This window comes from Erithacus rubecula (genome assembly GCF_903797595.1).
Source record: "Erithacus rubecula genome assembly, chromosome: 6".
Taxonomy (NCBI): domain Eukaryota; kingdom Metazoa; phylum Chordata; class Aves; order Passeriformes; family Muscicapidae; genus Erithacus; species Erithacus rubecula.
Genome location: NC_136688.1, coordinates 36,271,673 through 36,292,441, shown reverse-complemented (window position 1 = coordinate 36,292,441; position 20,769 = coordinate 36,271,673). Strand labels below are relative to the sequence as shown.

The 20,769-nt window shown below is 39.3% G+C and overlaps 1 protein-coding gene across 2 annotated transcripts; it reads left to right on the top strand.

Annotated features, from left to right (window-relative positions):
* The first annotated feature begins 17 nt into the window (after positions 1 to 17).
* LOC306804082 (uncharacterized protein) lies at positions 18 to 20,644 on the top strand. 2 transcript variants are annotated; one of them, XM_079310237.1, is made up of 8 exons: positions 18 to 232; positions 10,296 to 10,417; positions 11,529 to 11,667; positions 12,524 to 12,600; positions 14,376 to 14,486; positions 17,750 to 17,856; positions 19,221 to 19,311; positions 20,428 to 20,644. In XM_079310237.1, exons 1-8 carry the CDS (start codon positions 136 to 138, stop codon positions 20,542 to 20,544), a joined length of 861 nt encoding a protein of 286 aa, XP_079166363.1. In that variant the 5' UTR covers positions 18 to 135; the 3' UTR covers positions 20,545 to 20,644. The 2 variants fall into 2 exon arrangements, with proteins under 2 accessions (XP_079166363.1, XP_079166362.1); XM_079310236.1 differs by having other exon boundaries at positions 25 to 232; positions 12,524 to 12,645.
* The last annotated feature ends 125 nt before the right edge of the window (positions 20,645 to 20,769 follow it).

The window sequence follows — 20,769 nt, the reverse complement described above, 5'->3', positions numbered from 1 at the left end:
TTTTTCCGGCGGTGCCGCTCTCCCGCATGCGCACTGCGGGCAGCGGGGGGGTGCGCGCGCGAAGGGCGGGGCTTCTCCCGCGGCGCGCACGTGCGTGAGGCGGCGCGCGTGGCGCCCCCCTGAGGCGGCGGCGCGATGGAGCTGGAGGCGGCGCGGCGCGCGGTGCTGGCGGCCGTGAGGGGCACGCGCGCCGCCGACCTGCCGCGCCTGCTGCACTGGATGCGCAACACCCGTAAGCGCCGCGCCCGCACGCGCCGCGCCCCTGGCTCGGCCCGCACCCCGTCGGACCCAGGGGCGCGGTGCGGCAGCCAGGGCCGGGGGGCGGGGAGCGGACCCTGGGCGCGGGGCAGCGTGCCCGGGCCGGGCGCCGCCCCTTCCGGGGGCTCGCTGGGTGCCGGCGGTACCGGCCGGGGGCACAGTCCGGCTGCGGCGCTCGGGGCGGCTGGAGCGGAGCGCGGACGGTGCCGCTCGCCCTGCCCGGCTCCGGTCGGGGCCGCCCGTGCCGCCACACGGGTGCCGGGTCAGGGCCCGGCTGTGCCGCGGAGCAGGACGGGCGGCGGGGTGACCCTCAAACACCACAGGTCGTGCGGCTCCGCCCCGCTCCGGCCGCACCCAGACGGGTTTAGGAATTGGGCTTGCCTTGTTCAGCTTCACACGTGTTCACAGCAGCCTTTCAGAAGTTTGGAAATAGCGGTTCGAGCTAATTTAGAAGCGCTGCTTTCCGCACTTACGTCACCTTAAGTTATCATAGCTTTTTGTTTACTCTCTTATTTATGCTTGGATGTAATTTCATCTGTGTACTGCACTCTGCATTTTATGGCAGACGAAGAAAGGAAATATGGGTCAGTGCAGAAGCTGTAAATTTGCAACTGAACCTAAAGGATGACACGGAAAACCTCAACACAGGCATTAAAGCTGTAGTCGCATAGTGCCACGCTGAATAAAGTCTAAATGCTGCTTAGTCTCAGGGTATATGTGCATTTTTCCATTGCACATAGGGATCTGGAAGACCCCTCCAATCTTGTGATCAGGCATCCAGTATGTGTGTGTCCTGTTTATTAATGATTGTCTCCTGGGATGGTAAACCTACTCTGATGATCATGTGTTACAAGACATTCATCATACAATTCAGTACTTCCCCACGTCATGCCTTGCTTTGCTGGGGTTGTGCTTCTTGTTTGGGTCTTTGTTCCAGCATGTTCACTTCAGGGTGAAAACAACTTTCTAAGCCAGCACATAGGGACCTTGGCACAAAGGCCAGCTCTGACATGAAGAAGTTGTCTAGCTGTCTAGACACTTAGAACTGCAAACTCACTGTTGCCCTGTGGTTTGCAGCTCCCAGAGTCACTCAGATGGAGAGGCAGGGCAGATCCTTCTCAGGTAGAGCAGGCCCTCTGCTGGATTTATGGGAAGAGAACCAGCTGGGAACAGCATTTACAGTTCCGTGGTAGGCATGCAGCCCTCCCACCCAAATGGGTTCTTAGGAGAGACATTGCCAAGTGTTCAGAGCATCTGGGAGTCAGCCTGCATGGCTGGAGCAGAGATGGCCTCCCTAGAACTTGAAGGCTGAATGTTGATGGAAGTAGTTAGTGTTAATTGCAGTTAAACATTCTTATTTTGTGTGTGTACATGTACATAATGTATATATCTGCATATGCATATGCCTGCATGTGTGTATAGATGTAATGCTAGAGTAATCTGCTATAAACAATACTGCATCCTTCCATTTTTGAGGTCTTGTCTGCACACAGTAGCTTCCTAAATAGTGCTTGGGTTGCTGTAAATAACCCTGTTAGAAATGGTTTTCTTCTATCCCATAGGCTCTAATATATAAAAATCCATTGAATTTCACATGCAATCGTTCACATTGCTTATTCACTTAGCATAAATCATCACAGCTCCTATGCACTGTATTAGTTTGTGTGGTGTGCATATATGGCTTTCTCAGCTTCCTGTCTTCTTTAGAAATACTGTAAAGCACATGGGAGCTTACTAATGAAACTTGAAAATGCTGAAAATGTTTCAGTTAGAAAACTAATACTTACTATTTTCTCTGTTTCAGTTCTATGATCCTGTTTTACTTCTGCCATAGGAATTTTTAGCCAATGGCATAGTTTATGTAGACTCCAAAATCCTTTCTCAGTGAATACATTTTAATATTTTTTTTATGTTACAGCTTCCAAAAATTACCATAGCTGGTTTCTGTGAAAGATAACACAAAAAAACGCCATCTTCAGAATCTTCTTTTGCTTAGGATTTTTTGCTTACAGGCTTGTGCTCTGATAATATTTTATGCTAATTTTCTCTTTCAAAAAATGCTCATTGTTAATATCCTGGCTGGATACTATTAGTTAATTAGTTAATATTCTGAGAAATCAAGTTGTACTTTAGACATCTGCATCCTTGGCATTTGCTTACACTTTGTATTTTGTGAAGTGCTAATACAGTATAGAACTGTAGCCAATCATATTTGTTCCAAGGTGTGTCATTTAAAATGTGTGACTTAGGCTTATTTCCCTGATTGCCACATTTGTTAAGAAATTTAGAGCCTATAGAACTTGGTCTCATGCTAATGCTTGTAGAAGTTACCAGTGGAAAAATATTACTGTTTACCCAATTCTTATGCTCTCACAAGGTGCTACAGTCACCCCTCTAATCTTCATATATGTTTACATGGTAAAAGAGTGGAAATTAGAAAGCTTTATGGCTATGTGTGAAAACTTTTCATTGTTAAACAATCAAGATATGCCTCTTTGGATCATTAACCTGTTCCTGATTTTCTAATCTCCTTTGTCTGAATGGCTGTGTCCTGCTTTATTTCTGGCTTTCACCCTGGTGAGTCTCCCTTACTGGTTTTATTTTTTGCAGCATTGGACAGTAAGTGAGCAGAGGCATTTGTCCTGCAGGTCATGTTCCTTTAGCCTTTCTGCATTTTCCTCACAGATGCAAATATTTCGTGTGATGTCCTCAGCACAGCACTCTTGATGATGCTTCTCTTTGTATTGTTTCTCTGAGCTGCTTCTGTAGCTGTATACTGGCAGTAACTCTTAGTGTGGCTTTTTTTTTCCCTCAGAATTGTTGCATTTGAATAATTATACTGCCCATTTTAATACCTAGATAATTCTGTGTTAATTAATGGTGCTCAGGCTGAGGATAGTGAGAAGCTGGTAGAGGTTTCTGTTGCTGTACCCTGAATACACCCAGGGAATGTGGTGTTCTCTCTGTGCAGAGGGAAGACTGATGGGAGATGTAAAAAGTTACCAGATCTCTGTGTCACACAGAAATGAAAACCTACTCTTTGGTGATACTGATGTAGGAAGGAATCAAACCTCTGATGAAAAAAAGAAAAAAAAAAAGTGGTAGGGATGGGTCGATAATATTCTGAGTGAAAACTAGGATAGGATAAATGGAAAAATGGTATCCCACTGACAAACTGTTTTTCTGTGGCGTGCCAGTTCCCTGCCTTCTCCTCCTGCATCCCATTCCTGTTTCTGTCAAGATGTTGAGCTTATAGTTTTACCTCCAGCTGAGGAGAACTGGGCATGATTCCAGTGTTAGCTGTACTCAGACTTTTTCATTTTCACGCCTCTCTCTGAGTTAAAGTGTACACGCATCCTTAGAGTAAAGTCCTGCATAAAGTGATTGACCTTTAGGATTAGTGTTGTTGCAAAGACAGCCTTTTTTATTACTGTAACTTTGCTGGTGTTTTTCTGACTCACACAATGAATGCATGAAATGTTGTTGAGAAACTTCATGGAAGATACAAATTGATTCATAGTGAAGTGAGTTATCTTACCTGAAGTAAAGCCTTACATATTTTGAACTGGAAGAATGTTGAATGTGTTCTCACTCCAATGATTTCTGACTAGCCTTCCTTAGTAATTACGGGAATGTAAGTGAATGAAAGATTCTATTTGTTTTTTCTTTGTATGAATGTGGGGGGTTTTGTATTGAGAATTTTAGAAATTCCGAATCTTTATGTGTGATGGAAGAAGACCTTACTGTTTTAAAGCAGCTGCTTAGCAACACTGCTGTTTCACAATCAGCCAGCTCTTCCCACACACTGCAGTGAAATGTACGTCATTTCACGGTGACTTGCATTCCAGCTTTTCTTTTGAGTTAGTCTTAGATCATAAAGAAAATTAAATAATAAGAGTTGGAAAAAAGAACAGGGACTTTTGGTGTTTTAACTTTTTTATAATAGGATGATTAATGCTTTAATATCCTTTTGCAATAACCGTGTTCCAGAAGTTCCGGCTAAGAAAACCTGGGTGAAACCCAAGAGCTAATTCAAACCACTTGGGGAAACCCCCCTGATGATCCCCCTCACTTGGGTCCCAGCATTTGTTGTGTAGCTGGGGCATATTTCCACTTGAACCTCCACTGCCCAGACTTCTAGAATTTTCAGTAGCAGAAAAGATGCGTTGGTAAGAGTGACTGCTGGAGGAGACAACCAGTGAATTGACCAAGCTATCTGTTTACATCAGCAGAAACAGGGGAAGTAAATTCAGGGATCTGAATCTTGAGTTTGAGACTGATGTCACCAAACCACTCTACTTGCTGGCAATTACTGAATGCTTTTGCTGTACTTAGCACTTAAATGCAGATTACAAAGCTTTGTCTCTCAGTCAATGTCAGTGAAGCACAGATAAGGTGCTAAGATCCTCTCATGCTTCTTGTGTTTTTTTCAGTTCATGTAACAGTGTAATAAAACACTCCTACTAACCTTGTCCAATCTATGCATTTTTTTAAATATGAAACTAAGATTTCAAAGTGATACACTGTCTGAATTGCTGATTGTTACTACACTACTCAAAATACTCAATATCAAGACTATTATTCAAAATAGTAATTGAATAATAATCATTCCAAATCTCATTGCAGATCTTCTAATTTAAGGATAAACAATATATAATGAAGTACAAATTAATTTTTCTGTGGATTCACTTGTACTGGGAGCAAACCAGCTTTTTAAGAGGTTGGTGTGCAATTCAGTCTTCTGACTTCAAAGTTGAGGGCAGTCTGTTTTGGGCTTTTAACAGGCAGTGAGGGAGGAGTATCTGATAAAGTCAGTGTGATTGTGTGGAATGTGCTGCTTTAGTACAGTGTTCTGCATATAGAGAAGAAACTTCTCATCATACTCATAGGAGCAGACCAAGCATGTCCAGCGTTTTCTGTTAGGTACTTTATTATCTAGGAATTAGCATGTTCTCTGACCTGCTAGGTAAAGTTATCAGGTGATAACTTTCACAAGACAAGAGAAGGAAATATTATAAGAAAAACTTGGTTATTTAAATGCTTCCTTTCAATCACTGCAGGTAGAACTAAAGTGGAATGAGTATCTTTAAAAAGGATGAAAATGTGGGTTTCTGCAAGGGGACAAATATAGTACTGTTTTTGTGTGTGTGTGTGTGAAAAAGTAATTTAGTACAAGGCTTCATATCCAAATTTGTAGAAGTGATTTATTCAAGTAAAATATCCTTTCAGAAGAGATAAAAAACCATTGCATTTTCACATTAACTGGAATAGATTTATTTGTTAAAATGATACCATACCAAAAAACTTTTCCACTATTCTATTTGATAAACAAAAATGGGATGTTACCTATAATTGGATGAATCATCAACTCTGGGAATTTGCATTAATTTCATTTGTTGTTCCAAGTGATACTGGTGTGAGAGGTCTCAAGAGTACCAAATACTTTTTAGTTGTTAGTCATTGAAACGCAATAGTGGTGGGGAAAACTAGGGATCGTAAAACAGGTATGAGACTTACCTTGTTTAAAATTTAATTTCAAAGCTTCTTTCAATTAATTAATGTCAAAGATTTAAACTAATAAAATGAGATCTGGTTATGTTTCTGTTGGAAAAAGCCAATTACTTTCTACCAATAATTATGTATGCTTTGGGATAGAAATAATATTTAGGGTTCCTGAGGTACTTGATATACTGAGGCTACATATTGCTTCTCAAATTGTTTAGCCATAAAGAGCAATACTAAAGTTTTAGGGATGTGGTGCTTCCTCCTTGACTTAGTTGTCCAGTATTATTAAAACCTGCTGAATTACTAAATTAACCTTGTATTAGGTAACACGGCTGTTAATATTTTCTTTTCTCTTCTGTGAGTCGGAGTATATATCTAGAAGACCATAAGTGCTTGCTATTATGGTTGCATTGCTAAATCCTCTTGTTCCCTCTTCTTCAGTGACATGTAATCTGTTGTCATTTGGAAATTGCACATTGCTTGTCTTCAGTCCTGTATTTTGCAGTGCCAGGGTGTTTAGATGTTGATGTAGTGATACTCTCTATCTAGTGTGAGGCTTTGTGATGTTTTCTTAGCTTGTGTAGAAAGGCTGACTAGCACCAGGGTGATAATGAGGCTTTTTGCAACGTGTTAATTAAATTTTATAAATGCATGTTGAGTAAATCCAGTGGAACCGGTTTTTGAAGTAAAATACAAACACTATGCACTCAGGCTTCCTCCATAAACAAATGATCGTGATTCATCTTGCAGTGTTTCATGAACTGTACATTTCTTTCCTGGTTAGTTTTCTGTTCAATGAACACAGGTTGGCTTGCATGCCCTCCATTTTCTGTTGTATACATTTCATGTATATAACAGGTACTAAAATGCTACATAAAATAGTTCCCTATTTTTGTTTCTTCTTTGAAGATCCCTCTTAAGGCATACTGAGATTCTCAAGAGTGAACAATTTGTTAAACACGAGGGTGGAGTTGATAAAACTGTACCAGCAGAGATGCATATTTTCATATTTGGCACTGGTGTTTCCTATTTGATGGCAATCTACAAATATTTACATACTGCAAAAGTAAATGAGTTATTGTGGTAGCTGTTGCTGTTTCTTGCTTTGACAGGAAGGAGTCTACTCTCTGTGTCAGAGTTCAGTCACAGCCTATACACACAGGTGTGGAGTGTTGCACACACAGCTTCTGCTGCAGCTGCCATTTTGGCATATCGGATCAAGTCTGTTCAGACCTCCTTCTCCTTTTTTTCAGACCTCCTTCTCCTTTTTTGTTCCTGCTTATCATGCTTTAGAGTATTAACTGATAGTTAGAAAGGAGCATTTCCATTTGTCATTTATTTTTCAGTGTCAGAGTTCCAACAGTTTCTTCGTTGAGCTGCGTATGTGTTGTCCTTAGGACTTGTTTTGTACAGAGCATACAAGAACTTGTGTGTGTCATACTTTGTTTTGCAAGAAGAAATCAGAGGGCCCTATGCATGATGATGAGTGTTGTGTCTGAACTCAGGGCAGGGAAGGGATATTTTGGGTTAGAGGAAGATGGGTGTGCTACCTATGTCCCGCTGAAGGTGTGTGTTTCTCTTCTGTGGAGCTGGAACACTGAATAGTGAGAGCTATCCATTGCTGGTGTTGGCCAGGAAAGGTCACCCAGGCCGTGAGGGAGCAGATCCTATTGATGCACTAGGTCTGGGAGGAAGAGAGCTGAAGTTCTGTATTTGCAGTGTGATGTGGCTGGCCTGGTGGTCCAGCAACACTTCCTGCATTTCATTAAATGCTATATATGAATTTGATACTCTTAACAGGCTCTGTAACAGCTGGATGAGCTCTCTTGCATAGTAATAGTATTGTTTTAAAGCAAGTGCCAGATGTAGAGGCTTATTGCCCAAAGGCACTGATCTGCTCAGCTGCTAATATCAGCTTTCTACTCTCTTGTTCTGTCTGTAGCACGATTTTTCCCCTTGCTCCCTCAGATGTTATCCACCTCAGCAAACTGGTGCCTTGGCACTCTTAGGGCATGTTGTGGTGCTAATGGTCTCAGTTAAACTACAGGTAGATTTGCCCACCTTCTCTTCCCATAATACCTGGATTTACTTCTTGCCGTGTCACATCTAAAGAAATCTCCCCTGAGCTGACTGGAAAAATCACTCTACTTCTGGGATGTTTGTAACAAATCTGCAAATAGTTGGATGGGCTGTGAGTTCCACTGGATGGGTGCTCATTAGAGGTTTCAAATTAAAATGCTGACAAGCTGGAGCTGCTGCATTGCACCTGTTGTGTTGGTGTTGCTGCTGTTGCAGCTGCTGCCTCTATCCCTCCTGTGTTCCTTACTGCAAAGTGTGCATCTCCTTAGGAGCTGGGGTTCTGGACAGCATAACTGAGCACTTTGGAGCAGTGAATTGCCTTCCTAAAGTATAACAACTACCAATGGTAATGGCCTATCAGGGCCTTGGAGCATTACTGCTGTACGTTTAATAAATTATAAACCAAATGTATCTTAAGGGAATACAGATAATTTAAAGTTTCTGCTGCTTACTACAGGGGATTCAGAATTATCTGCTTGGGTCCATTTTCAGATGTGTCAAAAGAACAATTTACATTGCACTCCTAAGAAGAGAGCATTTTGCACCAATAAATTATGGTTTCTTTAATCATATTGTTCTCACTACAGCGCTTAAGCAAAAATCATTTCAGAAACATTTCATAGTTTAAAGGTTTGCAGGTTTCTGATTTCCTATACTAGCCTTAAATTTCTCACTCTTTCATTTCCTGTGATCCACAAGAAAGATTAAAATATATTAGCAAAGAGAAATTCTTAGTGTGTTTTGCAGATTTATTTTGAGCCTGTTTGCCATCAAGTTTTTCTGTGCTAATGTTCCCACCTGGAACAGCAATGCCAGGAAACATTTCCTTTTTTTAAAACACCTGTAAAAGCTGCCAGATTTTCTTTTTGTGAGTGATGCACATACATGTAAAAAGCACAGTGGCTGCTCAACATGTTGGCAGTCTAAATAAAACAAGAAGCAAACCAGAAGGGATGGGGAAGAGAGGGCATTCATGTCTGTTTTTAGATGAGCTTTAATAGATGAGTTTGGTATATTTTTTCAGGATTAGATTAGTGGTTGTTTTTTATTGGTGGTGATTGTCTTTTACAGGTCTGAATTAAGATGTGCCTTTGTTTAGAACCAGTTCAGCATCCTCAAAGCAGTGAGATATCCAGACAAAATGGAATTTAATCTAGTCCTTCTTTTGAGAAAAACATAACAAGAAAAGAGCAGAGTACAGGCATACAGCAGATCTTGCTCTGAATGCCAGTTAGGAACATCATACTTTTAGTGTGAAATTGGGGGGTATAAACAGGATGTTGCCTGCAAGATGTGAAAAGTCTGGTAGGAGGAAGTAAATCTTTAGCTGGAATGTCTTGATTCTTAATGCAGGTCAGAAAGGATGAGAGAGTCCAGGAGATCCAAAGGGGAGTGTTGAGAATCATCACACTCGAGGGAACAAAAAAACCCAACAAATAAATAGGAAAGGTCTAGATAGGCAAATCTTGGTTTTTCTTGGAAAGGAGACTGATGTGTCACATGATAAGTCTTCAGGGAAGTAAATAGTTACTATATAATGGAGAGGAGCGAAGTTTTCTGCTTCCATTGTGAGTGGGGCAGAAAATACTAAGTCGTGATGGAGGAAATCTAAATCAGTAAATAAGAAGGGTATTCCTTTCTAATTTTAAGGGTCAAGAACTAGAGTAGATGGCTAAGGGTAGTTATAGAGTCTCCAACATTAACAATCATTTCTGAAAGAGCAGTTTGGAGAAGTAATGAGACTTACTACTGATTGAGCCTTGGAAGAAGAAAGGATTGGTGTCTTCACATGGTTTCCTTTTCAATCTTTTTTATAGATGTCTTTAAAGAAATGTGCTAAAGTAATGCAGGACCATCCTGGAAATATAGCAAAAATTTACAGTGTGGCTTTGCAAAAATGTGTTGGTTTACATCAATTCCTATTTTCCTTCTCATTTGAAATATTTCGATAGTTCAGGTAATATAGAATATATTGTGAGTTAAACTGTTGAACTGTGCACTATCTCCAAGTTTTTGTAAGTTTATTGGAAAGATCATATGTATAAAAAGAAACTTGTATTAAAAAAAAAAAAAAAAGCCTGCATTCAGGCAACTATTGAGTTTTGTAATTTCTCCAATAGTTCAAAAGCATCTTTGATGTTTTTTATATCTTAAGCTGAAACAGTATCAATTTGGTGGCGGCCCACACTGTCATATGTGAGTTATAAATTTATAAATATGAAAATAATTTGGGATTTCAGAAAAGCAGTGCATTTGTTTTACGTGGCAAAGTTATTACAATCCAAATCTATCATTGGCTGGAAAAGCTAACAAAGGCTGAAAAATGCATATGAATAAAAAAACCTTATCCATCTGGTGTTGTTTATGTCTTGCAACTGTGTTGTACTGGTTGTCACTTAGTCCACATGATCTGTGTATGATTGTTCAGGGGTTTTTGTTTGCTTGATTTGTAGATGAGTTTGATGAGCTTGTGGTGAGTAACGATGATGTTGTGCTCAGAAATATCGCTGAAGATTTGCGGAATCGTTTACCCATCGAGGCAATGTTTACTTCAGAACATCAGGCTCTTCAGAAAGTAAGCTAATTGTTATGGTCTGCTTTTGCTGAACCACAACATTTATTCTGATAGGATTTTCAGCAGTAGTTCGTAATAGGGAATGAACAAGGATTAAAGTATAGAAAATCTCAGTTTGGTTCTCAGGTCTGTTGCTCTATGTTTGCATGACTCCAAGAAAGTTGCTTCATAGTTTTTAATACTTTGATCATATGTTATTTGGGATAGCTTTCATTTTGTGTGGTATGGCACCTGTCACAGTGATTCTTTAATGCTAGCTCCATAACAGACTCTAACAGCCCTCTTAAAGACAACAGGAGCACAGGGCCAGTGTTTTGCTGTTGTCATAATGTGGGCAGCCCAGAGATGACATCCAACTCTTTTCAGATTCTAATGGCTCAGAAAGAGGTGGGCTGTGAGTCTTGTGGGAGGAGAGTGCACCTTTTCTACTTGAGCTGTCAGGATACAAGAAAAATTAATGCATTTGCCAGAGAAGTGGTGTGTGGCTCTTCAATGGCAAAAGTGGATTGGCCACATGCAGCAAGCTGGGAAATGGGAGGAAAGATGAGTAGGAGGATGAAGATCATGTCCCTTGAAATGATGAGAAGGCAAGCGTCCCAACTGGTATACTTTGATTGAAAGTGACGCCCATGTTAATCAGGGGTGCTTCTAGATGGAGGCATAAGGCAGGATGATGAAAATAGTCAGTTGAGGCTGAGAAGCAGAATTGACCTTTCTGCTAAATTTGAGTTACATTCTCCTCATTAAAAGAAAAGAAACTTCCTTTACCCTGTATGTTCTCTATAGCCAAGCAAGCACTAAAGAGACAAAATTCATATTGAGCCCCCTACTCAGGTGTTAAAACCAGCTTGCTTTAATTTGTCAACTTCTGCTTACTGGTTATTTCAATAGAATTTGATAACCCAGTTTACATGCAGGATTTCTGTTGTTTTGGTGGGGTTTTTTGTTTGTTTGTTTGTTTGGGGTTTGTTTTTGTAATTGTTACATCAGGAAAAACATGGATCTCGGAGATTTTGGGAAAGGTAGGATGGTGGGACAGTTAACATGTGACAGTGTATTTGAAGTTAAGAGACTTGGTTATACCTTTCTAAGGTTTTGTTCCTCTTCTCAGATACACCAGCATCCACTGCCCATGATTCATGTTGATGCGTTCCTTTATGATGATGATGTTGTTGATTCATTGTGTGAGGAGGGAAAAATGAGTAGGAGCTACTGCACAGAGTGTGGCTCATACAAAACTGCATCTTTAGGTAAGTGTTCTTTCGGGAATAAGAGAAACAAATCGAGTTCAACTAAACTGGTTTGTGCAGTGACTCAGCTGGACCAGACAGCATGCAGCTGATGGAGGCCTTTGTCCAGACTGGTGCAATATACAGGCTGGAATTACTTCCCATTACCAATGGAAGGAGCCTCCTACACGTGTAAGTTGAATTAATTTGCAGTGTATGAGTGACAATTGTTGCCCACAAAAACTGGGCTGATAAGAGGCAGGCTAGGTACCACTGGAGAGGAAGATGCAAGAGGAAGAAAATACTGTAGAGTCCATGCAGTTAGCCTTGGTCTCCTCTCACATGCTGAAAAACAGTAGAAAGCACCATCTGTCTCAAAGCTGGAGTGTGGTGTGGTACAGATCAGTGCTGTTGCCAGTATAGCACAGCCATTGAAGGAATGGTTTATATGGAGAACATTCCATTCATTAAAATTTTGGAGTTGAAATTAAAGCTATTAATATGTCTGCCCATAAAAAGTTTTGCACAGATTGTGTTAAGCCTTAGGTACTACGTTTCCTTTGTCATTTAAAAAGTTTCAAGCTAGTTTGTTCTTTATTCTTTAACATAAGTTACTGTGCAGAAAAAGGTAATTCAGTTTCATGAAGGATTTCAAAATTCTCCATGTAAGGCAAGGAATCCCAAGACTTGGGACAGGCTGCTTTGCTGATTACCTCTGATCTGCAACCCTGGTGTTCCAGGGTGCCCAGCACTAGTGCAGGCAAGAAACCACACAAGTTTTGAGTGAAGATGAATCTTCAGATTACTAATTCAGTGGTTAATTACACAGTAGTTAGTACTGCCCACCCAACACCTTTGTTCTGTTCTTATTTCCCAGAGTTTATTTCGCATTCCTTTTCCCTCATGGAACTGAAGTTTCTTTATCAACATGTACTGCCTGACCTGACAGGAAAGGTAGTGGTTGACGTTGGCTCCAGGCTTGGTGCAGTGCTATTTGCGGTAACTTCCAGCACAGGAATTCGTATTTTATTACTGTGACAAACATTTTCCCTCTTTTCTGACTGCCTACTCTCATTACTCAATCTTGGATGGGTCATTCTGACAGGCACCTCTGATCTGACTCTCTGAATAGTGTAAGGTGCTGTTTACTAGCAATTTCAGTTCTTCCTCTGTTCCTTGCAAGAGGGAATACAAATGATCTTGCTTATGGAGAGGAAAAGTCTGTTGTCCAACAGAGTAGCATATTGCTGCTCATCACACATGCTGCTTCTTTGCTCGTTCCTGCTGTCTCTTTCATAAGTAAGTTTGTCCTCTTATGTCTTGACCATGCCTATATATAGATTATTTATGTTAAATTCCTTTATGAAGCTGATAAACTGTTAAAATATACAAAGGAAGACTTTGATATGAATTTGTCTCCAAAAACATATTGTCCTGCTCTGCATTTTTAAAATGCACATAAAATACTTCATCGAGAAACTTGAGTGCAATTTTGATTGCTTTTGGCATGGCTGGTACAACATATGGCCAACAGCAATGCAAAACACACACTACTACTTTCTTTAAAAAGTCAATGTGTGTTTAGGGCTCAATCTTGCAAACACTCGAGCATGTGATTTTGCTCATTTGAATAGTCTAATTTTGGGATCACTCAAATGAGGAAAGTTACTCCCATTTGTAAATATTTTCAGCATTGGGTCCTTAAATGGTAACACTTTTGCTAGGCTGAATTTGTTTTGAAGTATTTAAATGCTTGTATTATTACTGTAGAGGATACTCTCAAAGCACTCTTTCAAAATAGAGTTTTGCTTTGTAACATGGTCTTGCCTTGGAGGAGGAGTGACTTCACCTTGACAGGTGGCTTTTCTATTCTGTGAGTTGAATGGTTTCAGAGAATCTTAATAATGAAGTTGTAATACATGTGAATCTCAGATATTCCATATCCTCACCTTTTTTTCGTCTTTGCCATTGTTGGCAAAGTGTAATTACTGTGCTCGGTGGAGACAGTAGCACTTAAAAGCAAAAAGTCTTTTTGTTAGGGCATTCTGCATTCAAGTATTTGTAGTTTTTTTTCTCTAACATTTCCAACAACTTCCCAAAACCTTAGTCCAAAACAGAACTTTTTTTTTGGGCTTAATATTAGGTCATAATTTAGCTTTTTTTTTGCATAGGTACCTGCGTGAAGCATCTGAAAATGTCAGTAATACAGTAACTTAGAGGTGCTGACAAAGACTTGATATCGAAATATCTCACTATATTATTGGTACACTCTCCTCCATATTCACTCATTTTGACTATGTTACATGTCATGTTTTTGTTCTTTTCTCTTGATATTTTCTGCTTCAATTCTCCCAATAAACAAAAATTACATATAGAGCCTTTTCCCTTCACACTATTTTTGTAACTTGTTTTGTACACCTTTTTTCTCTCTTATACTATTTTCCACCTGTTTTGCAGTTGAAGTGAACTCGGAGCTTTCTTTCTCTTCTTGTTATTTTGATGTGTCATTTTGGATCTCTTACTAAAATTTGTGAGGCTTAAGTGGGAATTGCCAAATCAGGAGCTAAGCTCTGAATAATGTTTCACATCCACTGAAAGACATTTTTCAACTCTCTATTTTAAAACGTTTTTTTAATCTTAACTCGTGTTTTATTCTCTTATTTTTAAATGAGAATTTTTAACTTGTTTTAAAGGCATCACAGTTACTAAATTTCCTTTTCCTAATGTAGGGTTATCTTTATAGCTCAGCTTCCCAGCTGTATGGAGTAGAAATGAATGCAGACTTTTGCCAGTTGCAAGAAATGATGATTACAAAGTACGAGTTCATTGACAGAATAAAGGTAACTAAATGCATGTTTTTGTTTATGTATTTCTAAGCACTGTGTTCAAGGTACCTGGTTTAAGTGAGTGGCTGATAAATGAACATTCTGCGAAGTTTCTGCCTTTGCTTGTTTTGATCCTAAACAAAGGCTTTGCATTAGGAAAAAAGATCTTACAGCAGAGAGGAAGAGGGAAATTATCAAAATATGAATCAGTCTTTTTCCTTGACTGGGCTTACCCTATTGGCTCACACAAAACAGATACATCTTAGCTGATTCTCCCAGTGAAATCAGTGACATCATTGCCACTCACATCTGTGAAACTGAGTATATAAAGGATTTCTGTCACAAACACAAAAGTAAATGTATGTGATTCACTTCTGTTAGCAGAAAAATGTTTGTAGGATTTGCAAATTTGCATCAAAGGACAACTAAAGGACTTAGAATTATCCATATTTCCTTTATAGAATGTCAGTGTATATGTATCTTCCACAAACAAAATGGGTTTCAAACAAAATGCTATAATTATGGGAATCATTTCCCAACTTTCATTATGGGAATAGTTACTAATATTTTAAAGAGGAGAAAAAATTTCGTTTCTGGACCATACCCTTTATTTTGTTATCAGTTGGTAAGTAGAATATGCTGAGTAGGATACTGGCTTTAATCCTGTCTTGTATGCATGTGCTCTTGAGTGAAGTCATACAAACTGCTGAGTATAGTGATTTCTTGGGTATTAAAATAACCCAGTTTTAAACTAGAAAGAAATAATAAAATTAAAATATTTAATATAGGGTAAACAGTATCATTGGGTTGCTCAATTCACAGTTGCTGACAGTTTATCCATAACCTTTGGGTTTTGTGTATGTTTTGTGTTCATAACACTTTATTGTGATAAAACTGAAAGTACAGTTAGGAACTCTGTCAAGTTAATTCAGTGGAGCTGGAGATCTATAAGCATGCTTCTCAGCCCTGTATATTTTTTATTATAAGCTTTTATGTATTTTCTTCACACCTTGTAATTGTGCTGAAGTATTCATTTTGGAGCATAAAGATAAGATAATAGGTTTTCAAAGCAGTGCCCGAGGACTTAGCTATTTGAGTCTCATTAAATGCTGATTTAGTCATGTGACTCCTGTTATCACACTGCTTTGAACATTTCAATCTTAGATTTTTATTTCACCCCCAGACGAATCCTCTCTAGAGGTACATATTAGCTTGAAAAATTGTGAGAATCCAGATGCTGGTCATAATTCATGACACAAGTTTGAAAAACTTTTTAGAGACTCTTCTTAAATAGAGAATTTTTTCTCAAGATATTTCAAATTTTTATTAGAATAGTTCTTAAAGGATAGCAAAGTGAAATTGTATCCTTAACGGCTAAATCTCTGAGTGAACCTTGTGTTTCTTTGGTAAACACTTGGTTTGTTAAAGTACATAGAAGGTTGCTCAGCATCTTTTGCCATTTGAGGAAACACTTAGATACTGGAGGAAAGTAAACAGTTCAGCAGATCTTAGGAAACTTGAGACCTTAATTCAAAAATTGCCTGTAATCATGAAAGACTTGGTGTGTATTCCATTGGATGACAAGGCAGTTTTAAAATCAGTTGCTGCATCCTCTGTTGTACTGGCATACAGCCAAGCAGATCAGAGAACCAGTTCAGCTGAAACCAAACCAAACAATATTGGGGTTTTGACTGGAGCAGTACCTGGGTTGGCTCACTGTGCAGCCACATGTGCTTATGTGGTCCCAAATTCCCCAAGAGGAATAAGGATGTGTTTGGGGACAATGAGTTGCTTAAGTCACTTTGGTCAGTATGGTCACCTTCTCTATAAATGCAGTTGTTTTAGGTCAAGTCTTAAGTATCATTCAAGTTAAGGAAACATCAACACACATTCAAAGTTTTCCAGTAGTTTAAGCATCTTTCTGAATTGTGGTTTAAAATATTAGGACTGCCATTAGTATCCTATCCTGTACCTGGGCTTGTTCCTCCCCAGGTGCAGGACCCTGCATTTGCCTGTGCTGAATTTCAGAAGGTTCCTCTCTGCCCATCCCTCCATGGCACCAGACACACCTCCCAGCTTCCTGCCATCAGTGAACTTGCTGAGGAGGCCTCTCCCCTTCATCCAGGTCATTCCTGGATAAGTTAAACAATACTGGACCCAGTATTGTACTGAGCCTTGGGGAACAGCAGCAGTGACAGACCTCCAGCTGGACCCTGTGCCATGTGAATGGCCCTCTGGGGTCTGGCATTCAGTCAGTGCTCAGTCCTCACTGTGCACTCATCCAGCCCTCACACCGTGGGTTTTCCTGTGAGGATGTTGTGAGAATCAGTGTTAGAAACCCTGCTGAAGTCAAAGCAGTCAAAATCACTGATCTCCCCTCATCCATCCCAGGTAGTTGGTTCACCATAGCAGTTGATCAGATTGGTTAAGCATGACTTTAGTGACTCCATGCTGACTACTATTTATCCCTTCAAAAGATATTCCAGTTCACATTCTTCCTCAGATTTGGGATGCAGAATAATAGAATATCCTGAGTTGAAAAGGACCCATGTGGATCATTGAGTCAAACTGATTGATTTCTCTAAGAGGAAATCAAACACATCAGAGTATTAATGAGCATCCATATTCTCCTGTCTCACTTGTTTTGAAAAATGGCATGATGTGCTAATATCATATAGGTGAAGGTAGATGAAATCAAAACAGCTCCTCCTGAGCTGACTGGAGAGGCAGTTGTTTAGTAGGATCCTCCGGTGCTACTGAGCATCCCACCTTTCCAGCATTCCCAGTCCCAATATGCATTGTGAGAATTCAGCTGTCAAATCTGGTTCTGTAGTGTCTTTTCTAGCTATAATCCTTCAGTAACCCACTGACCCTGTGAGATGCCTTTTAATATCCTCAAAATAGCTTCAACTAGCTTATTTCCTGAAATCACTGGACATTTGTGATAAAATATAGGAAAGTGAAATGTAACAGCCATAACATACATCATCTCCTCTTTTATGGCACAGGGTTCTAAACCAAAATTCAGATGTACCTTATTTTACTTAGCATAATGGATTGAGTATTTTGATTAGAAGGGTTAAATCTGATTTTTGTTTTTTTCATTTTTGAAAGTACATGTGATAGTTTTATCTACTCTGAAGCCAGTGAAATATCTGTTTTTGTGACTGGTTCAAAAGGACAGTAGCAGGTGCTGTATTAGGCTGACAGGCTTCATGACTTCTCAAAGGCTGTATTCATCTCTTTAATTTATGCCTTGGGAAATTTTTCTCCTTCAGGTGGTTCATGCAGACATCTGTACTCAGCCCTCACTTCTGCAGAAGGCTGATGTTGTTGTAATGAATAATGTCTTTGAATATTTTCTTGACAGACAGGAACAGGCCAGGTAAGCTCTGTGTCCAAACAAGTTACCTATTTCTTTGGCAATATGTGTGTAACCTTGTGAATTATGGAAAACCTTAAGGTTGTGCTTTTTGTAGGCACATACATAATTTATGTAAGGAAATTGTTTCATACTGCCTACTTTTAATTGTTATACTCAACTGCTAAGGTGTTCTGGCAGTTATTTATTGTTAAACCCACTAAACACTGTTGCTTTGTTTACCCAAACCTTGGCTTGAATCCTTGCTCTGATATGTTAAAATAATATCTTGCTGCTAAAGAATCTGAAATTACTGTATCAGCATAAGGCTTAATGTTCAGAAGTAAGATGGGTTATTGACTTGTAGATGTCAGAGCTTTAATATATACAGACTACAAAGCATGGTGATGAATGATGTTTCTAATAGATATTCATAAGGATGTGGTTGCAAACAAACATGTGGCTGAGGTTCTCTTTCAGGTACAAGACACTCACAGATGAGCTTTTGCTAATCCAGCAGCATCTGTTTAAAATGTAAATAACTTGATCATCCAAATTTTAGAATGGTCAGTCAGTAAGAGGGAATACCTGTGTCCCCACTTGTTCCCAGCCAAGTGTGACATTCTGTAGCAGCTTCAGCTGAGGCTTGCTCTGCTGCCCTGGATACCAGGTGATAATGCCAACCAGAGAGGCACAAAGTAGATGGTTGAAAGATAGTGGGTGTTTCAAATGCCAGGAGATAGGTTTCCAGGCTGAGATTCCATTTGATTCTGTCATAACTTGGGGATAGTGGTTTACTGTTGCATTAGTAGCATGAAGACAAATGACATTTGAAGAATGCTGGAAATTAAATTCACTTTAGTCTGAATTCCCATGCCATGAGAAATTATCTTACTCTCAAAACACAAAAAAAAGGAATGCTGGGGGTTATATTTAAATACTCTGATTGCTAATGTCTTAAGCACTTTGTCACGACTGTACACGAAGTATGTGTGTAAAGAGCAGCTTGTTGTGAAGCTTAATAAAGGAATGTACTTCAGGACTGGATTTTCTTCAAACTCAGAAATTAAAAATGTATCAAATGTCAATATTTAATCTTTGTTCAAAGTCTTGACTTCCAAATGATATGCATGTATGTATGAGAATTAGAAAGTTAGAAAATCTAACATTGTAAGATCATATATTTTCGGTGTTTTTAATACAAAGCTTGGTTTTATTCCTGCAAATACATTTGCTTAGATATTAATAACGACTGATAAGCATGTATTACAAGTCTTTAAGCTTAATCTACCTCTGGCCAATAAACTGCAAGTGTTAGATTCATTGTATATCAAATATGGGTGTTTTTTCCCAAAACAACTGGTCACCTCCCTTTAAATATGTTTCAGAGCTTGGGAATTTATTGCTTGTAATGTAAGGAAAAGAGGGTCCTTATTAGTGACAGTTCCAAGTCTTGAGGAATCACTTTCAAAACTCCAGGTAAGTTCCCTCAGCCTGTTTCAGCTGACACACTTTGGTATTTTCTATCAAAGTGGAATTTCTATAGTTAGCTGCTTGCCAGTATTGCTGTAAGGAAGGATATATATAATTTTGTACAGAGATTGAAAGGTGGAAGACTCTGGATTCTGTTTTGAGATTGGCCTCCAACACGTCTTCCTGTAGTTTGATTGTCCTCATATGAAAAGGAAAATCCCAGCCTGTGTCAGTAGGCTGCATGAATCATTGTATTAACTTGTGTATCAATATGGCAGTATGAGCTTTTGGAAGTACAGATTAGTGAGATGTGGTCTCCCAAGTAGCCAAGTGACTACCATCAGGCATCTTGAATCAGTTACATGGCTTTAAATTGCAGTTGGAAGCAAACACAATGACAGTACATCTGTTAAAGATGTTGAATGCTCTGTACTGTTCCCTGAGTAGGAACTACTCCCAATGGGCCATGCTCTGCTCTCTGCCCATTCTGCCATTGTCATCAGTAGATCATGTGTGTGATACCTAGTCAAATTACCTAGCTTTAATTGGGAAACAAAACAGTCATCAGATATGACAAGGTTATGTATAAAGTGACTTACTTGTGACAGTAGTTAGTCTTAGAGAAACTGAATCACTTGTTGCCTGTATGCTGATGGGTGAAGTAGATCCTCACCCCCAAGAGAAGCAGTGGTGTCATTTGAACTTCTCTTGGAGCGGGCTGTAGTCACAGAGAGCTGAGAAGCCCTTTGTAACCCTAATACAATACTGCCTGGGTGTAAAACAAGAAAATACCTGTGATTCTTCTGTGATACTGTTAGCTGCTCCCTCAGCACATCTGTCAGAATGTCACCCTCTGGTCAGAATGGTTGAGGTCTATACAAATGCATAAAAAAGGAGGTTGTAATATGCTAACAAAATATCTAGACATTGACTGAGATAATTTTTAAAGTTACCTTTATTATCTTCTGTTTGAGTTAAAATGGCTTTTTATCATTGCCACGTAATTTGGAATGACTAATCTCTCATATTATGTCTTGCCTTCTTAATGTTGAAACTAGTTAACCTTGAAACTGGTGCTGTTTAACATGGTGTTGATTTAAGGATCTGCTTTCATTGTTTCAGGCAGATGTACAGCTCAGTCAATGGGTCGAAGAGGTGCAGCTAAACTATGATGTGTATATGGAAAAGGATGTTGACAGAGAAGCACTCGAACAGATACATTTATACAAGATTCTCTAGGAAAAATTTGCTAGTATCCTTATGATATGTATTTTGGACCTAAAATGAATTTGGATTGATTTTTATGAATAAATCAGGTCAAAATTGATAATGTGGTGAATGGAGTCATATATGTGGTTTTTAATGAAAAAGAGTCTTTTGGATCAGGTTTTCTTATGGAGGCATTTTGTCTCAACAGGTATTTTGACTTTTAACTGGGAGATATCCTCATGGTTTATTTTTTTG

Bases quoted from the DNA above. Each gene is read 5' to 3' on its own strand.
- LOC306804082 (XM_079310236.1), top strand. From the start codon at position 136: ATGGAGCTGGAGGCGGCGCGGCGCGCGGTGCTGGCGGCCGTGAGGGGC. The intron at 11,668-12,523 runs GTAAGTGTTCTT...CTTATTTCCCAG, and splicing joins ATACAAAACTGCATCTTTAG to AGTTTATTTCGCATTCCTTT. The intron at 19,312-20,427 runs GTAAGTTCCCTC...TCATTGTTTCAG, and splicing joins AATCACTTTCAAAACTCCAG to GCAGATGTACAGCTCAGTCA.